General features: G+C 42.0%; 2 protein-coding genes across 2 annotated transcripts; both read right to left on the bottom strand.

Annotated features, from left to right (window-relative positions):
• Positions 1 to 10,491: 10,491 nt before the first annotated feature.
• LOC309328383 (olfactory receptor 6E1-like) lies at positions 10,492 to 11,442 on the bottom strand (the record flags this gene model as incomplete). The annotated part of the gene is made up of 1 exon (XM_081838379.1): positions 10,492 to 11,442. The coding sequence occupies one exon, from the start codon at positions 11,440 to 11,442 to the stop codon at positions 10,492 to 10,494; it is 951 nt and encodes a 316-aa protein (XP_081694505.1).
• A 6,988-nt stretch (positions 11,443 to 18,430) lies between these two features.
• On the bottom strand, positions 18,431 to 19,408 carry LOC309328382 (olfactory receptor 6E1-like; the record flags this gene model as incomplete). Its single annotated transcript, XM_081838378.1, has 1 exon — positions 18,431 to 19,408. The coding sequence occupies one exon, from the start codon at positions 19,406 to 19,408 to the stop codon at positions 18,431 to 18,433; it is 978 nt and encodes a 325-aa protein (XP_081694504.1).
• Positions 19,409 to 20,771: the final 1,363 nt, after the last annotated feature.

Genomic DNA, 20,771 nt, shown 5'->3' with positions numbered 1-20,771 from the left:
ACTGTTTCAGGCAAATTGCCTTCCATTTATATTGTAGGATGAGGCTAGTCTTTCTTGTGTGAATAATCTGGAGGGTTCTACTAAACCAAAAAAAGTACAAAAATGTTGTTCATGGGAGAAAATGTGCACAAAAAGGGTATTATTTTGTTTTCAGGACAAATCAGAAGTCACTTTGTAAAGTTTGGATTATATGCCACAGTCCCCTCCTCCTGTTGTCCTCTCAAAGCCTCTTGGGTCAATTGTCTTACAGTTTTAAAACCACAGTCAGTGAACAAATGCTGTAGATCAGTAGGGGTGCCACTTATCTGAAATTCCCCGGACGTATATGGAATATTGTAGTTGGTCTGGGTGGAAATTGGCAGAAATATCTGGCAAAATCTGGATGTATAGCAACCCATGTCAACAGTGTCATTTCTGCTGATTTCCCATAAAAATGGCTCAACAACTTTTCTGTCTGGATTTTCACTATTTAAAATATGGCAACCCTAAAATATGGTTGATCAGGAGCTACTGGGAGTTGTGTAGCTGATTTGCAATAGACCAGAAAGGGTTTCAAACTCCCAATCATTGGGCAATGAGAGCAACAAAATTGTGTCTTCTGCTGAATTGGACTGTGGAAATGAAGAAAGCTAACCAAGAGAGTACTTCTAAGTTTAGCTCAGTTCCACTCAGAGGCACCAAGGTCTCTCAGTCTATTTAGAAGTCTTTTCCACCTGGTTCTGCTTGGTATATCTTAGGATTATAGTTCATCATCATCATCAGCCAAAATAGATCTGACAAGTCAGAAATCTGCACACCCCTGCTGTAGATCATCAGGTTGTGGTTGTAGATGGGGGATGAGGAGGGAGGAAGAAGAAGTACAGTTTTCAATGCTGATATACAATCCTTAAAACTGTATTTGAAATTTAGGCAGCCGAATCTGTATATGATTCCATGGGCTCCCAGATTTCATTAGAAACTTTTAGGCAGATGCTGGACGACAGCCTTTCAGGCATAGTGTAGCAACGCATAGCCTACATCAGCAGGGAGTTGGTCTACAAGATATCTGAGGTCCCTTCCAACTCTTTGGAACTCAAATCTGCGCTAGAAATTAATTTGATTGCTGTTGCATGCCAATTTATGGAGGCAAATTCTCTTTGTGTTTGTTTGTGTGTGTGTGTGTGTGTGTGTTTTGTTTTGTTTTGTTTTGTTTTGTTTTGTTTTGTTTTGTTTTGTTTTGTTTTGTTTTGTTTTGTTTTGTTTTGTTTTGTTTTGTTTTGTTTTGTTTTGTTTTGTTTTGTTTTGTTTTGAAAGATTAGAGATGGGAAACCACACCGGATATGAAGACTTCATCCTGATAGGTTTTCTGATGCAACGTGAAGCAGAGATTCTGTTGGCAACAGTTCTCATAGCTGTGTACATCTTGACGCTGTTGGGTAACATGGTTGTTCTGTTCATTACCTCCACCAACAGCAGCCTCCATACACCCATGTACTTCTTCCTTGGCAACCTCTCCATCCTGGACCTTGCTTTTTCAACTGTGACTGTTCCGAGCTTGCTAAGGGGCCTTCTTTCTGGAGCCAAGACCATTTCATTTGCTAGCTGCATGGCCCAATCCTACTTCTATTTCTTTTTGGCCACAGTGGAGTACTTCCTCTTGACATCCATGTCCTATGACCGTTACGTGGCCATATGCAACCCATTACGTTACCCCATCATTATGAATGGCCAGGTTTGTGTCCAATTGGTATTGGTCTGCTGGCTGGGTGGGTTCATCTCTGTCCTCTACCCAACCATCATGATCACCAAGTTCTCCTATTGCAAGTCCCATGTCATTGACCACTTCTTCTGTGACAGTGAGCCTCTACTGAAACTATCCTGTACCGATACAGGCTTGATACAGATAATCACTTTTCTGCTGTCAACAATGGTCATCCTCTGCTCCTTACTTCTAACTCTCATCTCCTATGCATACATTGTCTCCACCATTTTGGCCATACCCACTGACACTGGGAGGAAGAAGGCCTTCAACACATGTGCCTCTCATCTCACCTTGTTCCTAATGGCTGTAAGCATCTCCATCTTACTGTATGTGATCCCATCTAAGAAGTCTGCTTTGGGGGCTCGCAAGGTTCCGGCATTACTGAGTAGTATAGTCAACCCATTCCTGAGTCCTTTCGTGTATACACTGAGAAATGATTTGGTCAAGGGCATCTTGCAAGGGATTTTTGGTCAGGGCAAAGCTTCAGAGACTCAGAAGCTTCGGAAGTTGCTCATGAATCATGCTTAATTTTGTGGGCAAAGCATTGACTTCAGTATGTAGCTGGAACTTTCCAGTGACCCTAATGTTCAATTCCTCAATATTCTGTCTTCAGCTACACTTTTTCAATGTAAGCCCTTGTTCGCTTGTGAGAAGATCACCAGAAACTCTGTATAATAGAAAGAATTGTGGTGATTTTACCTGCACTTATACCTTACAGTTGAACTAAATGTACTGTAGTGGACCATAACGTCATTCTCTGAGATGAAGAGGGAACTATATAGTCCTAAGACAGGTGCATTTTGTTTAGCAGGGGTGAGCTACCTCAGGCTTGGGAGACAAATGTGGTTCTCCTGGCCTCTCTTTTTGATTTTCAGGACTTTTCCCAAACCACACACTATGTATGAGTGGAACATATCATTGAACTAAGATAATGCCTTTTCGGTAGCCAGATTTAGAAGGTGGAGGAGATTTTTAACTGCTGTTATTTTCAGACAGTTGAGAGTCAGAAACTTTGCCTGATCTACTACAAATCAACCAGAGATTTAACAGTAGCTATTCTAATATACCTTCTGCCCATCCCTGGAATTTAATACTATTTATTGATCTATATAATGAATCAACATTAGAATGCACACAGAGAGGTGACAAAATGTACATGGTAATGGAATGCATTTCCTACACCTTGCAGCTAAGTGCTGGCCTCCTGCTTTGTAAAGTAGCACACACACACGGTTTCAGGTTTAAATATAGCCTGGTTGAAGGATAATTGATATTGGCATGTAGTTTAAAGCAGATTTGTGTGTTGAAGGGGTTTGAGTCCAACTAAGCATGGGGAGACTTGAGATCACTCAGCCATAAGTTAATGAAGTGATTTGTGGATTTCTGCTTGACTCCTTGGAGTAAAAGGAGAATAAAGTAAATTAATGAAATGAAATGCAAAATCAAATACACCTGAAATACATTTTTGTTCAAGTGCTTGGAATATATTGTGAATTGCACCCAGAAAACTGGTTTTCCCAGCAGTTTGTTGAAACTACTTATTTGGTTGGTAGTACAAACTATTTATTTGGTTGGTAGTACTCAAACCAATGGCTCAAAGTTACAAGAAAGGAGATTCTAACTAAACACCAGGAGGAACTTTCTGAGGGTAAGAGCTGTTCTACAGTGAAATGGACTCCCTTCGAAGGTTGTGGACTCTCCTTCATGGAAAGTTCTATCAAGAACTGTATTCGCAGGAAAGCATGGTTGCTGACACAGCCATTGGCAGCATCCAGACTATGCCTATCTTGGAAGAGGTAGATGTCCTTCCTTCCCCTGATGAGCTGAAGAACACCATCAACTCTCAGGATAAGACAGAATCCCAAAAGAAGTGTTGAAGGCCTGCCTCAACTCTTCCCTCAGGGTGCACCTCCACACCTTTTCTTGCAACGTTGGGAAACAGGATCCATGCCACAAGACATACATGACCCCATGTCAGGGGCTGGACTGAGGAGGAATGGTGGAGGCCAACTCTCTTTCTCCTGAACCTTCCTGAGAACAGGAGGACAGTATAGATTTAGAACAGTATTTAGTAAAACGCTGCAGAGGGCAGAAGCTGGGAAATATTGGAAGAGGAACAGCAGGAAGAAGAAGCACCAGGAGAGAGACAGCTGACAGACTCAGTGTCCTTGGAAAGCATACCTGACCCCCTCTCCCAGGACGAGGCGTGCATTGAAGGTAGTAAAACAGAGAGCTCAGAGACAGAAAGCTCAGATTAGCCAATGCAGGGATGATGTAGAATAGGGAAGACGCAGGGAGGTGGGACTTTATTTAGAGCAACACCATTATTAGGGAAGGCTGCATTGCTTCGTCACTCTCTGTGAATTACTGAATAAATTGCTTGGTAAGAACTATCATTTCTCTGATTCTTGGCTGACAATGCAGCCTGACACCGCAGCACGATCAGTCATGATTAAAAACATAGCTTTTTTAAGTGCCCCATTTTTTAACTTGGTAATTTTAGAACAACTGGAAAGTAATCCCATAAGATTCAAGGAAAGAACTCACTAAGAGTTAATTGTTTTTTTGTTGATTTTAAAAAGCAACCTCCCTCCGGCTTTATTTTTTAAAAACCAAATTTATTAATCAGCAAAGGCAAAAGAGATAACTAGATTGAGATATCCAAATAAATACAAAATAGCAAGGGATCCAATACAAACAAATTCAAAGAGGTGCAAATTTCAAAGAATGGCAATGTTTTGGTTCTCACATTATTTCAGAAAGTGTGAATTAGGTTGGCTCATCATGAAATGTGAACTGAAAAACTCTTTCCCTATCACTAATTCTGTTGAGCACATACAATATCCATTCAGAAAAAGCTCCCAGTACATATTGATAATGTGTAGAGAAGACCTGATTCTTCCAAAGATTACAACAGAAAATATCCACAACTGATAAATGTGAGGACTTCCATTAGTTTATAGAGTCCCTTATATAACAGCTCTCAAACAGGCTCATCCCTCACTTCCTGGGTTAGGAAAGGAGATTGGTTGTTAAACCACTCATGAAGGGAAATAGGGGTCTCCTAATGTCAGGCTTCAAGGAATTGGCTTCCTCCTCACGTGGCAGTAGATAAGCAAAACAAAGAGAGCAGAGTCTCCATACCAGTTTGAATTCCTATAATAATCACAGCGAGGGATAACAAACGTTTCCCTCTAAGAATGGCAGTGCTTCCAATTAAGGCTACCCCCCTCATCCCTCCCAATCCATGTCACCCCTACGTCTGGCAACCTGAGCTTGTAGTCGCTGTACTTTCTGTTCGGCAACTTTCTCAGCTCTCCTAGAATGGGGCGGGGGGGGGGGATGCTATCCAACAACTGTGAATCTGTTAACCCTCTCTCTTCCAGTGTTTCTTCTCCAAGCTGCTCTTCATCCATTTTCCTAGCTTTTCCCTTTTGAACTATGCCCCTCTGCAAACCACTGTTCTACATCTATACTGTCCTCCTGCTCCTGGGGAGATTCAGGGTCAGGGGGAGGCCGTGGCTCCCACCATGCCTCCTCATTGTAGCCCTCCTCAGCATGGTCCCTGACACCTAACAACTCTAAGAACCCTTAATAAACTACAGTTCCTGGGATACTTTGAGGGGAAGCCATAGGAGTTTAAAGAGGCGCAACACTGCTTTAAATGCATGGTGTGAATGTGACCCATTCCACAAAACAGAATTTAATGGAAATGGTTGCCTATTGCAGCTGGCACCCAAAGGTTCCTGATTTTGATGCCAAATCCTACCCAAAATCAACTTGGAGTCTTACAAAACCTACCAACAAATTGCTTAGTTGTTCCTCTCAAGGCATCCCGGACCTGTCTATTCCTAAGGCAATATATGAAAGGGACGAGAAGAGGGGCCACCACAGTGTTCAGAAGAGCCACCCCTTTGTTGAAAATTAATTCATTGGCACCTTTTGGTTTTATGTACATGAAAATGCAACTGCCGTAGCCGATAGAGACCACGATGCTGTGAGAAGCGCAAGTGGAGAAAGACTTTTGCCTCCCTGCTGTTGACGGGATGCGCATGATGATGGAAATAATATTGATGTAGGATACAATGTTTATAGCCAAGGTCCCGAGGAGAGAAAGAACAGCAATGAGGAGAACCATGAGTTCCAGAAGACTTGTATCTGTGCATGCCAGTTTAATCAGAGGCCCAATGTCACAGAAAAAATGGTCCATGGCATTTGGACCACAAAAGGGCATTTGAAATAATGTAATTGCTGGAGCCATGATAAGCAAAAATCCCCCAGCCCAAGAGCAGAGCACCATCAATGAGCAGGTTCGGCCATTCATTATGGTTGAGTAGTGAAGAGGGTTGCGGATAGCCACATATCTGTCAATGGACATGACTGCCAGCAGAGCAAACTCTGTGGTTCCCACAACCAGGAATAGATACACCTGCGTGAAACAACCAGGTAGGGAGATAGTCTGTTGGCCAGTGGCCATGTTGGTCAAAGCTTTTGGAAGGACAGTGCTGGTGAAACCAATGTCCACAATTGCAAGATGTCGGAGGAAGAAATACATTGGGGTGTAGAGCTGGTTATTCCCCAGCGTGATCAGAATAATCACTGTGTTTCCCAATATGGTCAGAACATACGTGGTGGAAAGCAGGAGAAAGATCAAGATTTCAAGCCAGCATTTGTCACTGAAGCCCAGGAGTATGAATTCCCTCACAACAGTGTTGTTCCTCATTTCTGGGCACTTCTCTGAAAACAAAGTGAAGGAAAATGAGTCAATAAGGCTGGCCTCTTCAAAAGCGGAAGTCATTTAGTGTTGATTCACTCCCTTTAATCAATACAGTAATTCCTTATATATTTAAGAATATACTCTCTGAAACCAATCAAGGTCTCTATGTGTCAGGGACTGGCTGGATGAGGAGGAGTGGTGGAGACTGCCTGGCCAAGAGGCTTCCAGGGAGAGCACAGAAGTAGGTAATATGGACCCAGGTTCATGATAGGAAACAGGGCACACATCAGAAGAAAGGAACTGGGACATATTGGAGGGTGAGGAACAGGGGGAAGCCAGCGGGTGTACCAGCTCTGAACAGAGGCAGGAACCAGATGTGACAGAGACAGTACCGGAGTCAGTTGATAGTATGTCCCTTGAGAGCCTGCCACATCCCTCTCCTTTGCTAAGACCAGGTATTTCATCCATGTCACAGAGCAGAAAACCAGGCAGAGACAGAAACAGTCCTTTGGCAACAGCCATAGGCAGCATGAGGGGGCTAACACATAGAAAGTGATCTGGTGAGGAGAGGACACTCTGGGCAACAGCTCAAGCTTTGAGGGAGTAGACTCCATGCGTTTCTGCTTGATACTAATAAATGAACTGAAGAAGAAGCTTGCTGCATGCCTGGTTTCTTTTGGCTGTTCGCTAAGTATGTTGCCTGTCAGTTCCCTTGCGACACTAAGCAATCCATCATTTATTTTCTCCCACAGTGGCAAACCAGATGTCTGAGGACCATGACCCTCAGTTGTTTGTCTCTAAATTTTTGGTTGTCTCCATGTATCAGTGAATTTTGGTGCCAGTGTAAAGTTATGAGGTCCCCATTTTTCAGTAGTCCAATATGAATTATTTTGGCATGGATTCTTCAAACACAGCTGAATTGTTTGAGGAAGGAGGAAGAAATGTGGGCACTGTAAATCTGGAATTTATGTAAATAATATTGTGCAAATATGTAATAATATTACAGAAACTAAGGTAAACTAATAAGTAGTAAATGTGTAGGTAACAATAATATATGAATTGGGGTATGAGTTTGGTTGGGAGAAGAAGAGAGTTTGCTTGGAATGTGGGAAGTGAGTAGTGATTGGATAGGAATTTGAAAGGGAGTGTGAATAATGGGAGACAGTTCAGAGAAACAATTGTGTGGTAATCGCAGTGAGATATGGGAAGAGAGTGTTTGGGTGGTGGCAGAGTTAGTTTAAGAAAGGAGGCCCAGCATTGTTATTAGTCATTGTGCTGTATATAACCAATAAGACTCTGTAAAACTAGAAGCATACAGTTCTGTAACACTCATCAGCCATCAGACCCTTTAATATTTGTATCTCAATAAATTATTTTATCATACACACTTGCCTCTTGATTGGTAATGATAGTGGTGGGAAATATATACAGGTAGTCACTATCTGTTGTAGCACATGTGGTTGGCGGATGGATGGCAGCTAATAGATTGAGGTTGAATTCTGACAAGACAGAAGTCCTGTTCTTGGGGGACCCTGAAAGACCAGGTGTGTAGCCTGGGAGTAATTTTGGACTCACAGCTGTCCAGGGCGGCTGTTTACCTGTTCCATCTAGTTCGCAGGCTGAGACCCTACCTGCCCGCAGACTGTCTTGCCAGAGTGGTACATGCTCTGGTTATAATCCACTTGGACTACTGCAATGTGCTGTATGTAGGGCTACCTTTCAAGGTGACTGGGAGTGGCTGCCAGGACCATATAACACCTGTTCTAAAGGATCTTCACTGACTCCCAGTACATTTCCAAGCACAATTCAAAGTGTTGGTGCTGACCTTTAAAGCCCTAAACGGCCTTGGCCCAGTATACCTGAAGGAGTGTCTCCACCTCCATCGTTCAGCCCAGACACTGAGGTCCAGCACTGAGGGCCTTCTGGCAGTTCCCTACTGCAAGGTTATAGGGAACCAGGCAGAGGGCCTTCTCAGTAGGGGCGCCCTCCTTGTGGAACGCCCTCCCATCAGATGTCAAGGAAATAAACAACTATCTGTTCTTCTAAAAGGCAGCCCTGTTTAGGGAACTTTTTAAGGATTGATGTTTTTATTATGTTGTAAGCTGAGAATAATAATAATAATAATAATAATAATAATAATAATAATAATAATATTCAGATGTAACTCTCAGAAACCTAGCCCCAAGCTGCGCACCTTACAGAGAGAAGGAGAAGCTGTTAGAAGAGAGTTGCAGTGTTATATTGTTTATAACACAGCCATTCACCATCCAGATACGAGTTCTCTGCAAAGTACTCACCAGTTACAATCCACACTCACCAGAGGGCATCCGCATATTCTCCTTGGTCCTCTGCAGAATGATGCCTAGACTCTGATTTCTGCAGATGGCAAATGATTGCCTAGAACTTACAAGCTGCAGCTGGTAAAGGATCTTAAATGCAAGACTCAGTTGTGCTGAAGCTGATTTCCTGCTTGCTTCCCAAGCAAAGATAAAGGCTAAAAACGGCTCACTCTAACAGAGCAAGGCTCAGTATTATAGGGGATTTACTCCCAGTTTACAACATATAGGTTTCCCAGTTCCCATTTTTCTCAGTTGACTATGCCTTCCTGAATATTCTTTGCTTCCTTGCTTCATATAAGCTTATCAGCATGACTGTATGTATTTCTACATCTCTTTGTATCAGGACTGAATCAGCCTCTCAGACATAGTGGTGCATGCTGACATCCCTAAGCACAAAGCATAAGAGATATTGGGTCTTTACTAGGTTGGCTACACAAGAGACGTTTGTTCTAATTCTCTGAGGAGCAGGAAACCTACTGTACAACTGATGAATAAAGCCAATTTTGTAACATATTAGTCTGTAAGGCTCATAGGTTGTAGATGTGCATTCCATGTGCATTGGCAAGTTCTTTTTAGTTATTTCATTGTATTATTTTTGTAGATGCAAACCAATATGTAATATAGTGCTCAACCTTTCCTTACCTCCTTGATAGTTTATTATCTGTTCCCTTTAGGAGTCTTTTGGTGTGTGCTTATTTTGTTGCCTTTTCATTTTGTAGTTTTAATCTTTGTATTAGCTTGCTGGAAAACAATGTGTGCAAAGCCTAGAGTGAATTGTATCATGTGAGAAGTTACTCATACAACTTAAAATCTTCATTGTTTTACATGAAAATTACATATGCAGTGGTACCTTGGTTTACAGCCATAATCCGTTCCAGAGATCCGTTTGTAACCGAAGCAGGTTGTAACTCAAGGTGTGCTTTCACCAATGAGGCCTCCCCAAAAAATTGTTCGTAGTCCCCAAAAAATGGGTTGAAATACACACACACACAAAAAAAGGTTGCAAACCCAGACACGCACTTACGGGTTTGACGTATTTGTAATCTAAAACATATGCAAACCAAGACATATGCAAACCGAGGTACCACTGTATATTGGCAGTAACTAACAAAAGAAAACCATTTTCTCCCAAAACTTTGCTTTCTTCCTTTTTTTACCCTCCTTATTATTTTATTATTTCAGCAATTTTCAAGTTTTTTTGCCAACCATTCACACTGAATGCCTTTGCGTATGTTGCCAGAATATCAGTTGAACTGAATGCCATTGGGAAACAATAAGAATTCATTCTGCTGGTAACAAGTTCAAACCTGAGACTGGATGCTCTTTACCTAAATTGTTTTAGTCACTGATACTATGTAATGAACACTGTTGCTGTTTGATTCAGAGGGGAGTGAATAGAAGGAGCAGAAAGAGGAAAAGGAAGGATCACCATTAGCAAAATAATAACAGGGTTTGTCTGGGCAGAATATCTACCTTTTGTGTGGTGGTAGCATGTATTCGACTGAGCACACAAAAGGTCACTGGTTCAATCCCTTGCATCTCCAGATAGGATTAGGAATGTCCTCTGTCTGAACCCTTGGCAAGCCTCTGCCCATCAGTATAGAAAATACAGGGCCAGATGCACCAAAGGTCTCTCTCAGTACAAGACACCTTCCCATGTTTCTAAAACCTTTCTACAGTCCCATTTCAAATCATCAGTGCTTGAAAATCCCAGAAAACCTAATTCTCTGACCAATGACATCTTTCAGGGCCTCCTTGACCTGCTTGTTCCTCAAGCTGTAGATGAACGGGTTGAGTAGCGGAGACACCACATTGTTCAGAACACCCACCGTTCTGCTGAGGTCCAGTCCCCCACTCTGCCTTGGTTTGACATACATAAAAATGCAGCTTCCATAGGTGATGAAGACAACCAGAAGGTGGGAGGCACAAGTTGAGAAGGCTTTCTGCCGCCCTGCCTTTGAAGGGATGTACATGATAGTAGAAATAATCTTAAAATATGAAACTATGGTCACAGTTAAAGTTCCCAGGACACTAAAAGTGGCCAGGAGAAAATCAAGCAATTCTAGGGACTGAGTATCAGTGCAAGCAAGCTTTACCAATGGCAGATTATCACAGAAGAAGTGATCGATGACATTTGGGCCACAGAAGGGTAAACGGAACAACAAAATAAGAGGAACAATAAGGTATAGGAAACTGAATATCCAAGAGCCCAACACTAAGTGGGTACAGAGGTGACTGTTCATGATGGTTGTATAGCGAAGTGGATTACAGATGGCCACGTATCTGTCAAAGGACATAGTAGCCAAGAGGAAGAATTCAGTGGTCCCCAGTATGAAATAGAAAAAGGACTGAGTGAAACAGCCTGTAACAGAAATGGTTTGGTCATCAAAGGCCAGGTTGAGCAAAACCTTGGGGATGGTGGAAGAGGTGAAACCAATTTCCAAGAGAGAGAAATTTCTGAGGAAGAAATACATGGGGGTCTGGAGACGATGGTCAAGCAAGGTGATGGAGATGATAAGGACGTTCCCACCAATGGTCAAGAAGTAGGTTATGAGGAGAAGTACGAACAGGAGAAGTTGTAGCCACCGGACACTGGTGAAGCCCACAAGGATGAATTCAGCAACTATGGTAGACTTGTTTTCCATTGTAGGCAGTCATCATTCATTTGTAGGGAAGGTTTTCTAGAAAAGAAAAGAAATCCAATTGGTAATGGAAAACTCAAGATGTCTTCAATCATTGTTATAATGTCAAAAGGCAGCATTGACAGCAATCTGTTGGAAATGCTGAAATATGAGCAACCAAGAATAAAGCAATTTCGAAAATGAAACAATGGGTGGAATTAATCAGTGTATGTTAAGTTAAACATTTATATCTTTCTCAAATAGTCAACACATTGACCTTCAATCTTTACAGATCCTGGATCTGCTTTTAAGGCAAATATACATTTACGGACCGATTTCTTAATATTTGCCATATATTTTCTCTTGTTGCAATCCACCTTGGAACAGGTCATGATCTCTTAGTGGGTACTGACCCACTAGCTGAAGATTGGTTGATTATTTAGTTTATTCTCCACTTAATATATTAAAAATATCTCTAAGCAGTGTACAAAAATCTCAAGCAACCACAGACAACTTAAACAAAATATTACAAAAATATACAGTTACATATAAAAAATGTTACATTAATACAACTCTCAGCTCCCAGGTTTTCACCCAGGGTCGAAACAAACTCTCACCTCACCCACAAAAGTTCCAGAGTGATAAGAGTTCCAAGAAACAGCGGACATTACCCTGGTCTCTCACTCTAGACTTGTTTCTTATAGGCAGGCCCAAGGTGGATGGTTCTTCCTCAAGGTGCCCACAGCAGTGTCCCATTCAGGCCAGTGGAACACGCAGAAAGAAGGAAAGAGCGGCTAGAGGAAAATTTGTGGAGACTGGGGTGGGAAAAAAAGGAGAGATAAATCTTTCAAGCTGCTCCTTGTGCCTCTATAAATAATGATCATCTTTCTTGGTTCAATAAGAATGACATCATCATGCTTGCCAAAGTTTTTCCTCCTTTGCTATAGTAACTATTCCCATTGAGGTTAATTGGTGAACACCATAACTAAATTCACTAGAGAATTCACTTTGTGTACGGGGATGTGGGAGGCAGGGACCGTTTTACTTCAAAGCTGGGATTCATTTACTTTATTTTACCCCTATTCACTGCCTATAAAATATCTAGAATATATTTTATAATAAAAGCACTGATGATAAAACAATTACAACAGTTTTGTATGTAAAACATTTTTTTTTAAATGCCATATATAGAGGCAATTTCAAATTCAATGTAGATACAGCCAGGGATGATAAAAATCTCCACTTAAATGCCTTGAAAAAGAAGGACATCAGTTGGTGCTTTGAAGACAACACAGGTGGTCCTTGTCAGGCATGAAATGGGAGAGAGTAGTGTCACCACACTAAAGACCTAATTTCTACATCACACGGAACAGACATCCGATTGCGGTGGTATCAGTTGGCTATCTAAGAAATGGAAAAATTTTGTTGGGATGTTTTGTTAATTTTGTTTGATTTGGCCAATGGACAGTGCTGGCCCTACCATTGGCTGGAATGAGAGGGCCACTTCATGCAAGGATGGTGAGCAGCAGGGAGCAATGATGTCACAGACCAGGCTAAGGAATACTGCTCTGATTAGGAATAGTGGGAGTCTCCCCCTGCTCCTGACCAGGATTGTGAAGTTGCCCAGGAGCAGTGGAGCAGTATAGATTTGAAGCAGTGGTTTGCAGAGGGGCATAGTTCTGAAGACAAAAGTTGGGATGAACTGGGGGGTGAACAGCTAGGAGAAGAAGAACTGGGAGAGAGAGAATCATAGAATCATAGAGTTGGAAGAGACCACAAGGGCCATCGAGTTCAACCCCCTGCCAAGCAGGAAACACCATCAGAGCACTCCTGACATATGGTTGTCAAGCCTCTGCTTAAAGACCTCCAAAGAAGGAGACTCCATCACACTCCTTGGCAGCAAATTCCACTGTCGAACAGCTCTTACTGTCAGGAAGTTCTTCCTAATGCTTAGGTGGAATCTTCTTTCTTGTAGTTTGGAACCATTGCTCCGTGTCCACTTCTCTGGAGCAGCCGAAAACAACCTTTCTCCCTCCTCTATGTGACATCCTTTTATATATTTGAACATGGCTATCATATCACCCCTTAACCTCCTCTTCTCCAGGCTGAACATGCCCAGCTCCCTTAGCCATTCCTCATAAGGCATCGTTTCCAGGCCTTTGACCATTTTGGTTGCCCTCCTCTGGACATGTTCCAGTTTGTCAGTGTCCTTCTTGAACTGTGGTGCCCAGAATTGGGCACAGTACTCTAGGTGAGGTCTGACCAGAGCACGTACAGTGGCACTATTACTTCCCTTGAAGTAATAGTGCCACTGTATTAGTCTGACATGACTTATTTTTCAGAAATCCATGCTGACTATTGGTGATCACAGTATTCCTTTCTAGGTGCTCACAGACTGTTTGCTTAATGATCTGCTCCAGAATCTTCCCTGGTATTGATGTCAGACTGACTGGGCGGTAATTATTTGGGTCCTCTCTTTTCCCCTTTTTGAAAATAGGGACAACATTTGCCCTCCTCCAGTCTGCCGGGACTTCGCCTGTTCTCCAGGAATTCTCAAAGATGACTGCCAGTGGTTCTGAGATCACATCTGCCAGTTCTTTTAATACTCTTGGATGCAGTTCATCTGGCCCTGGAGACTTGAATACATCTAAACTAGCCAAGTATTCTTGTACTATCTCCTGAGTTATTCTGGGCTGTGTTTCCTCTGCTGTATCATTTGCTTCAAATTCTTCAGGTCGGGCATTGTTTTCTTTATTGGAGAAGACTGAGGCAAAGAAGGCATTGAGGAGTTTTAGCCCTTTCTGTGTCCCCTGTTTGCATTTCACCATCTTCTCCTCTGAGTGATCCCACTGTTTCTTTGTTCTTCCTTTTGCTACGAACATACCCATAAAAGCCTTTTTTTGTTGCTTTTAACCTCTCTAGCAAGCCTGAGTTCATTCTGTGCTTTAGCTTTTCTGACTTTGTGTCTACACGTGCTGGCTATTTGTTTGAATTCCTCTTTGGTGGTTTCCCCCTTTTCCATTCTTTGTACACATCCTTTTTTAATCTTAACTCAGTTAAAAGTTCTTTAGATAGCCACCCTGGCTTCTTTAGGCACCTTCCATGTTTCCGTCTCATTGGTATTGCCTGAAGTTGTGCTTTTACTATCTCCCTCTTAACAAACTCCCAGCCATCATGAACTCCCTTTCCTTTTAGTATTACTGTCCATGGTATCTCACCCAGCACTTCCCTAAGTTTTATGAAGTCGGCTTTCTTAAAGTCAAGAAATTGAGTCCTAGTATGCTTGGCTGCTCCTTTCCGCTGTATAGTAAACTTCAGAAGAGCATGATCACTTGCGCCTAATGATCCTTCCACTTCTACCCCACTAACCAGGTCATCAACATTGGTTAGGACCAGATCTATAATGGCTGTTCCTCTTGTTGCTTCTCCCAATTTCTGGACAATGAAGTTGTCTGCAAGGCCAGTGAGGAATCTTTTTGACCTTATGCTCTTGGCTGAATTTGACATCCAACAAATATCCGGGTAATTGAAGTCCCCCATTACTACTATCTCCCTTCCTTTTGCATGCTTGGCCATCTGTTCCAGGAAGGCATCATCTATGTCCTCCATATGGCTTGGGGATCTATAGTAAACTCCCACAATGAGGTCCCTGTTATTCTTCTCTCCCTTAATTTTGACCCAAATGCTCTCACTTTGGCTTTGAGGTTCTAAATCTTGGATCTCTTCACAGGTATACACATCCCTGACATATAATGCCACTCCTCCTCCTTTCTTGTCTGGTCTGTTTCTCTGAAATAGATTGTATCCCTCCATTATTACTTTCCAATCGTGGGACTTATCCCACCAGCTTTTAATGATGCCTATTATGTCATATTTAGTTTGCAGTACCAAGAGCTCAAGCTCATCTTGTTTATTTCCCATGCTTTGCGCATTAGTGTACAGACATTGAAGTCCATTAATCATTCCCACGTGTCTCTTATTTAAGGATTTTTTCCTCCCACCACTAGGTCTGCATGCTGTTTGCTCCATTTGGTCTATGACATTTGGATGATTATCTTCATCAATTGATAGACTCCTACCTTCAGGAGCACTGTCTTCCTCCCCCACATTAGTCAGTTTAAAGCCCTCCTGATGAGGTTTCTGAGATTTTTGGCAAAAACATTCCTCCCAACCGTTGTGAGGTGCAGCCCATCGCTTGCCAGAAGTCCATCTTCAAGAAACTGCAGTCCGTGATCTAAGAATCCAAACCGTTCCTGTTAACCGAGAGAGTTAACCGACTCTCTCACTTGAAAGCCCACATCCGCCCAGCCCAAGGTCACAGCGAGTGGATAAGGTTGCAGCCCAGAAAGCAAAGTGGTTGCGAGATCAGATTGCAAGGCACGGAAGTGACTAGGGAGGAAGTGGGTGGAAACCTTAATTGGGAACACCGTCATTCTGAGAATGGCTGCTTGGTTCTTTTGCTGTGATCATTCAAGACTTTTTAAATGGTACACAACTTTTTTTGCTTTGTTTTGCTTATCTCCAGTCAAAGGGGGGAGAAAGCCGAGTCCCCAAAGCCTGACAAATGGTGAGGTGTTGAAGGACAAAACTTTGTGTGCCACATGGTCTTCCCTTTAACCTTCTAAACTAGCACAGTGCTCTCAGGTGACTGAACAGACATTTCTAACACATGCTCCATTCATAGCAATTGAACAAATAGTCAGCCTTGTTTTCTGTGTTATCCTTCAACTTAGGGAAGGTGTTTTTCAGCAAATACTGCATTGTGTTTCTCTTCTAGCTCCCAACATCATGTCTCATGCTGTTCCACAGGGTCCTCCAAACTTCCCTTCTCCTCCCCTTTGATGGAAGATTCCTCAAAATCAATAAGCCTTCTGCAAGCAAAGAGGTATCAGTATGTCTGTGGAACTCAAGTGACCATTCAAGTATCCCTTTCCCCACACACCATCAAACCCCCAAAAGTGTCCACTGTCTCAGGCCTATAAATTATGTATGCACATATGTAACTATGTATGTATGCATTTCCCGTCTTTCTTCATAGAGCTCAAGGCGATATATGTTGATTCTCCTCCACACTTTATCCTCGCAAGAAGTCTGTGAAGTAGGTAAGGCTAAGAAAGATTGACTGGCCTAAGGGTCACACAGGGATCTTACAAGTTGAGTGCAGGTTTAAGCCTGAGCTATCCAGTCCCAGTCCAATACTCTTAACTACTAAACCACACTCCTTACAAACTTCATACCACAACTTCCTGAATTCCTGTTTTGGAATGTAGGCCAGCGGGGAGTTCTGTGTCCAGATGATCTGTATTTGCTCTTTTCTTGAAAATGTCTCGCATTTCCTGAATACACTGTTGGTGAATCAATTCTCTCTCTCTCTCTCTCTCTCTCTCTCTCTCTCTCTCTCTCTCTCTCACACACACACACACACACACACTTTCCACATACATGTTGGTGGCAAGGAAAAAAATATGGTATTAAAAGGAGAATTCTCTTAATGCCAATATCCAGATTTGGGGCAAGTACTCTTTGGTGAGAGAACCACAGCAGAGATTTAAAATCACAAACTGTGCAGCAAAGTAAAGAGTATAAATATAGGCCATTAGACCTTTAAAATATGCCCTTGTGAGTTCCTTCCAAAATTTCCCTCTTCCATTATGATAGAAAAAGACCCTGAGTCTGGTAAGTTAAAGAAATGGTTTACTTACAAACTTTCCAAAGGTCAGGTTCATGTGCTTTTCCATACAGCATTCAAAACAATGTAGCACAGGATATCGGTCATGACATTATGTTTGCTGACTGGGAACAGTTATGGACCACTGGTGTTAAGTTTACGGCATGTAATGCCTTAAAAGAAAATATAATGAAAATGATCTACAGGTGGTACATGACCCCAGTCAAGCTTGCAAAAATTTACCATTTGCCCGATAATAAATGTTGGAAATGTAATGAGAATGAAGGTACCTTTTATCACCTATGGTGGACCTGCCCGAGGGTGAAAGCATTCTGGGAAATGATCTATAATGAAATTAAGAAAGTCCTTAAATGGACATTTACTAAGAAACCAGAGGCTTTTCTCCTGGGCATGGTTGGCCAATTGGTGCCAAAGAAGGATAGGACTTTCTTTATGTATGCTACTACTGCAGCAAGAATTCTTCTGGCAAAGTATTGGAAGATGCAAGAACTACCTGCTCTTGAAGAATGGCAGACAAAGGTGATTGACTTCATGGGACTGGCAGAGATGACCGGCAGAATTCGTGACCAGGGGAAAGAGGCAGTGGAAGAAGACTGGAAGAAATTTAAAATATATCTTAAAAACTGTTGTAAAATTGAGGAGTGTTAAGATGTCAAGGGGTAAGAAGCAGAGAACTACAGCTGTAATTAACAAATTTATGGGAATTTAATGAAGGGAACTAAATGGATAAATTGACTAAAGGGTTGCTAAAAAATTTTAAAATAAGGATGCAGCGAAAGGGAGGTAAGGGGAAGTCGATTGAAAGAAGTTACAAGAAAATAAGATTATGAATTTATTTATGTTTGATTTGTTTATGTTTGTTTGTATTTTGTGATGTGTTTGTTTTTTAATTATGTGTTTTAAAAACTGAATAAAAATTATTATAAAAAAACAAAACAAAACAATGTAGCACAGGCAGTAAAACTTGGCTTAGTTACAGTGGTGAAGTTTCTTAAATAATTGGTATAGGAACACAAGAATGTCCCGTAAGAGCCACACAGTGAACTTGGAGAAACTAGTTCAGACCTCTTTCACCACTGAACTTCTCTGGTTGACTGAAGTACAACAGTGGGCCTGTGTGAGGTGGAGGGAACTAAGACTGGCAGGACAGCTTACACCATGGCATTAACCCCTTCATGCATTAATTTAACTTCAGCATATTGCTAATATGAAGCTGGTTATCCCACAATACATTACCAGAATATAAATGACATTGAGTTCTTAGAAGTTGACAAAAGAAAGTTAGTTTATAAGTACAGCTTCAACAACCATATGTATCAATACTTACTGTTTAGTATTATTTTTTTGCTCTGATATACCTGAATCACCCTTCCAAAATGAAACAAGCTGTCTAATTGTTGCTCTCAAAGCATCTTGAACCTGTTTATTCCTCAGGCAGTATATGAATGGGATCAGAAGAGGAGAGACAACAGTGTTTAGAACAGCTACCCCTTTCCTGAAGCCTAACTCACTGGTCCCTCTTGGTTTTATGTACATGAAAATGCAACTGCCATAAGTGATGGAGACCACAGTGAAGTGAGAAGCACAAGTGGAGAAAGCCTTTTGCCTCCCTGTGGTTGATGGGATGTGCATGATGGTGCAGATAATATTGATGTAGGACACAGTGTTTATGGCTAAGGTCCCAAGGAGAGAAAGAACAGCAATGAGGAAACTGAGGAGTTCCAGCAGACTTGTGTCGGCACATGCAAGTTTCATCAGTGGTCCATTGTCACAGAAAAAATGGTTGATGGTGTTTGGGCCGCAAAAGGGCATCCGAAATAATACAACTGCAGGAACGATGATCAGCAACAATGCCCCAGCCCAAGACCAGAGCACTAGCAATGAGCAGATCCGATTGTTCATGATGGTAGAGTAACGAAGGGGGTTGCAGATGGCCACATACCTGTCAATGGACATTGCTGCCAGCAGAAGGAACTCTGTGGTTCCCAGGACAAAGTACAGAAAGGACTGTGTGAAGCAACCAGCTAGAGAGATAGTCTTCTGGCCAATGGCTATGTTGGCCAAAGCTTTAGGAACAATAGCACTGGTATACCCAATCTCCACAAATGCAACATGTCGTAGGAAGAAATACATTGGGGTGTAGAGCTGTTGATTTACCAGTGTTATTAGAATAATCAGTATGTTTCCCATTATTGTCAAAAGGTATATCCCCATTAGCAATAGGAAAAGGATGATTTCAAGTTCATGGTTGCCCGTCAAACCCAAGAGTATTAATTCTCTCACCATGGTGTTGTTCCTCATTTTAGGCACATCTCTGTAAGTAAAGGGACACCAATCATTTCAATACTGACCATTTAAAATAAGGACAAGTTGTTCAGCTTTGATTCTTGCATTGCCACTAATATCATGAAGTACTGGATCATCTCAGGGGTTGCAGCAATGGACTTTGGGCTTTCAAATTTCAGCAGCACCCTGAGTGATGCCAAAATTTGGCACCCCACCACCTCTGGCCTTCATTTTAAGTTATTGCTGTGGTGCCCTCTGTGCCTTCCTCTCAGCTCAGCATCCAATGCGGATGAACTGGCCATGCTCCCCTGAATCCACCTCTGTTGGTTGTCAGCCACAGGCAAGCTGATGGCTGTTCTCTGTTGTGTCTCTCCCTCCACCCACCCCATATTTGGTAGTCAATGATCTGCTGTTTCTGTCTAAAAGGACTCATAACTACCATGTAAACCATCCTTCACCAATGTGGTATCCTCCATCGTCCTCCATTTGTTGGACTACAACTCCCATTATATCCGGCAAGCACATAAATATACCATAAAGCCTTAATCAGTTTCTGTTCTCATTTATTCTTCCAGCTAAAGATGCAGGTTGTTTTTGTTTTGTATCATGCCATTCAGCATTTATTTATATAGCATAGATTTCAGAACAGTCTCTCTCATATAGAATGTGACAGTCCTTCAGATACTTTGCTCTCAAGCTATTTAGAATGGTATGGATTAGGGATGGGGAACCTGTGACTCTCTAGATAATGTTAAGACTCCTGCTCCAAGCTTCCATGACTATTGGCCATGCTGGGTGAGGCTGATGGCAGTTGGAGTGCAGCAACATCTGGAGAAAAACAGGTTTCCCTTACCTGGAATCCAAAGCAGAAGATTTCCATTGCACATGGGGGGGGGGGGGGTTCCTGGAAATATTAAAAGTTGATGTTCCATCCCCAGCAGACCAATGAATTAGTGCAGGCCCCTCTCAGTCACTATCTAAATGCTCATCATAATCAATTCCATACATGATCTAATCTAAATGATGTTGTAAATATGCACACATGTACAATCAGTTCCCTTTTTAATTATTTGCAATACCTAGCAACACTTCTTGCACTGCCAAAACATGAGGTTGTAGTGAAATACTCACCAGTTACCAGTAAAATCAAATTAGGGAGCAGAGATGATGCTCTTATTTTCACAAATGCAAACCAAGTTGTTGGAACCTGCGGGTTATGATGCTGAAGAGTAAACCATCAGTTGTGATGGTGGCAATGTTCTCCTGCTAACTAAGTAAATGAAGCTTAGGCTCCCACTCCCTGTTTTCACAACCCATTAACATGCCACATCCTTAACGCTTTGTGGAGGATTACTTGCTTGCTTTCTGCACAAACTAG

Source organism: Podarcis erhardii (assembly GCF_964252035.2).
Source record: "Podarcis erhardii genome assembly, chromosome: 13".
Lineage (NCBI taxonomy): Eukaryota > Metazoa > Chordata > Lepidosauria > Squamata > Lacertidae > Podarcis > Podarcis erhardii.
The sequence above is the reverse complement of the archived record's forward strand: the minus strand, read 5'-3'. Positions and strand labels throughout refer to the sequence as shown.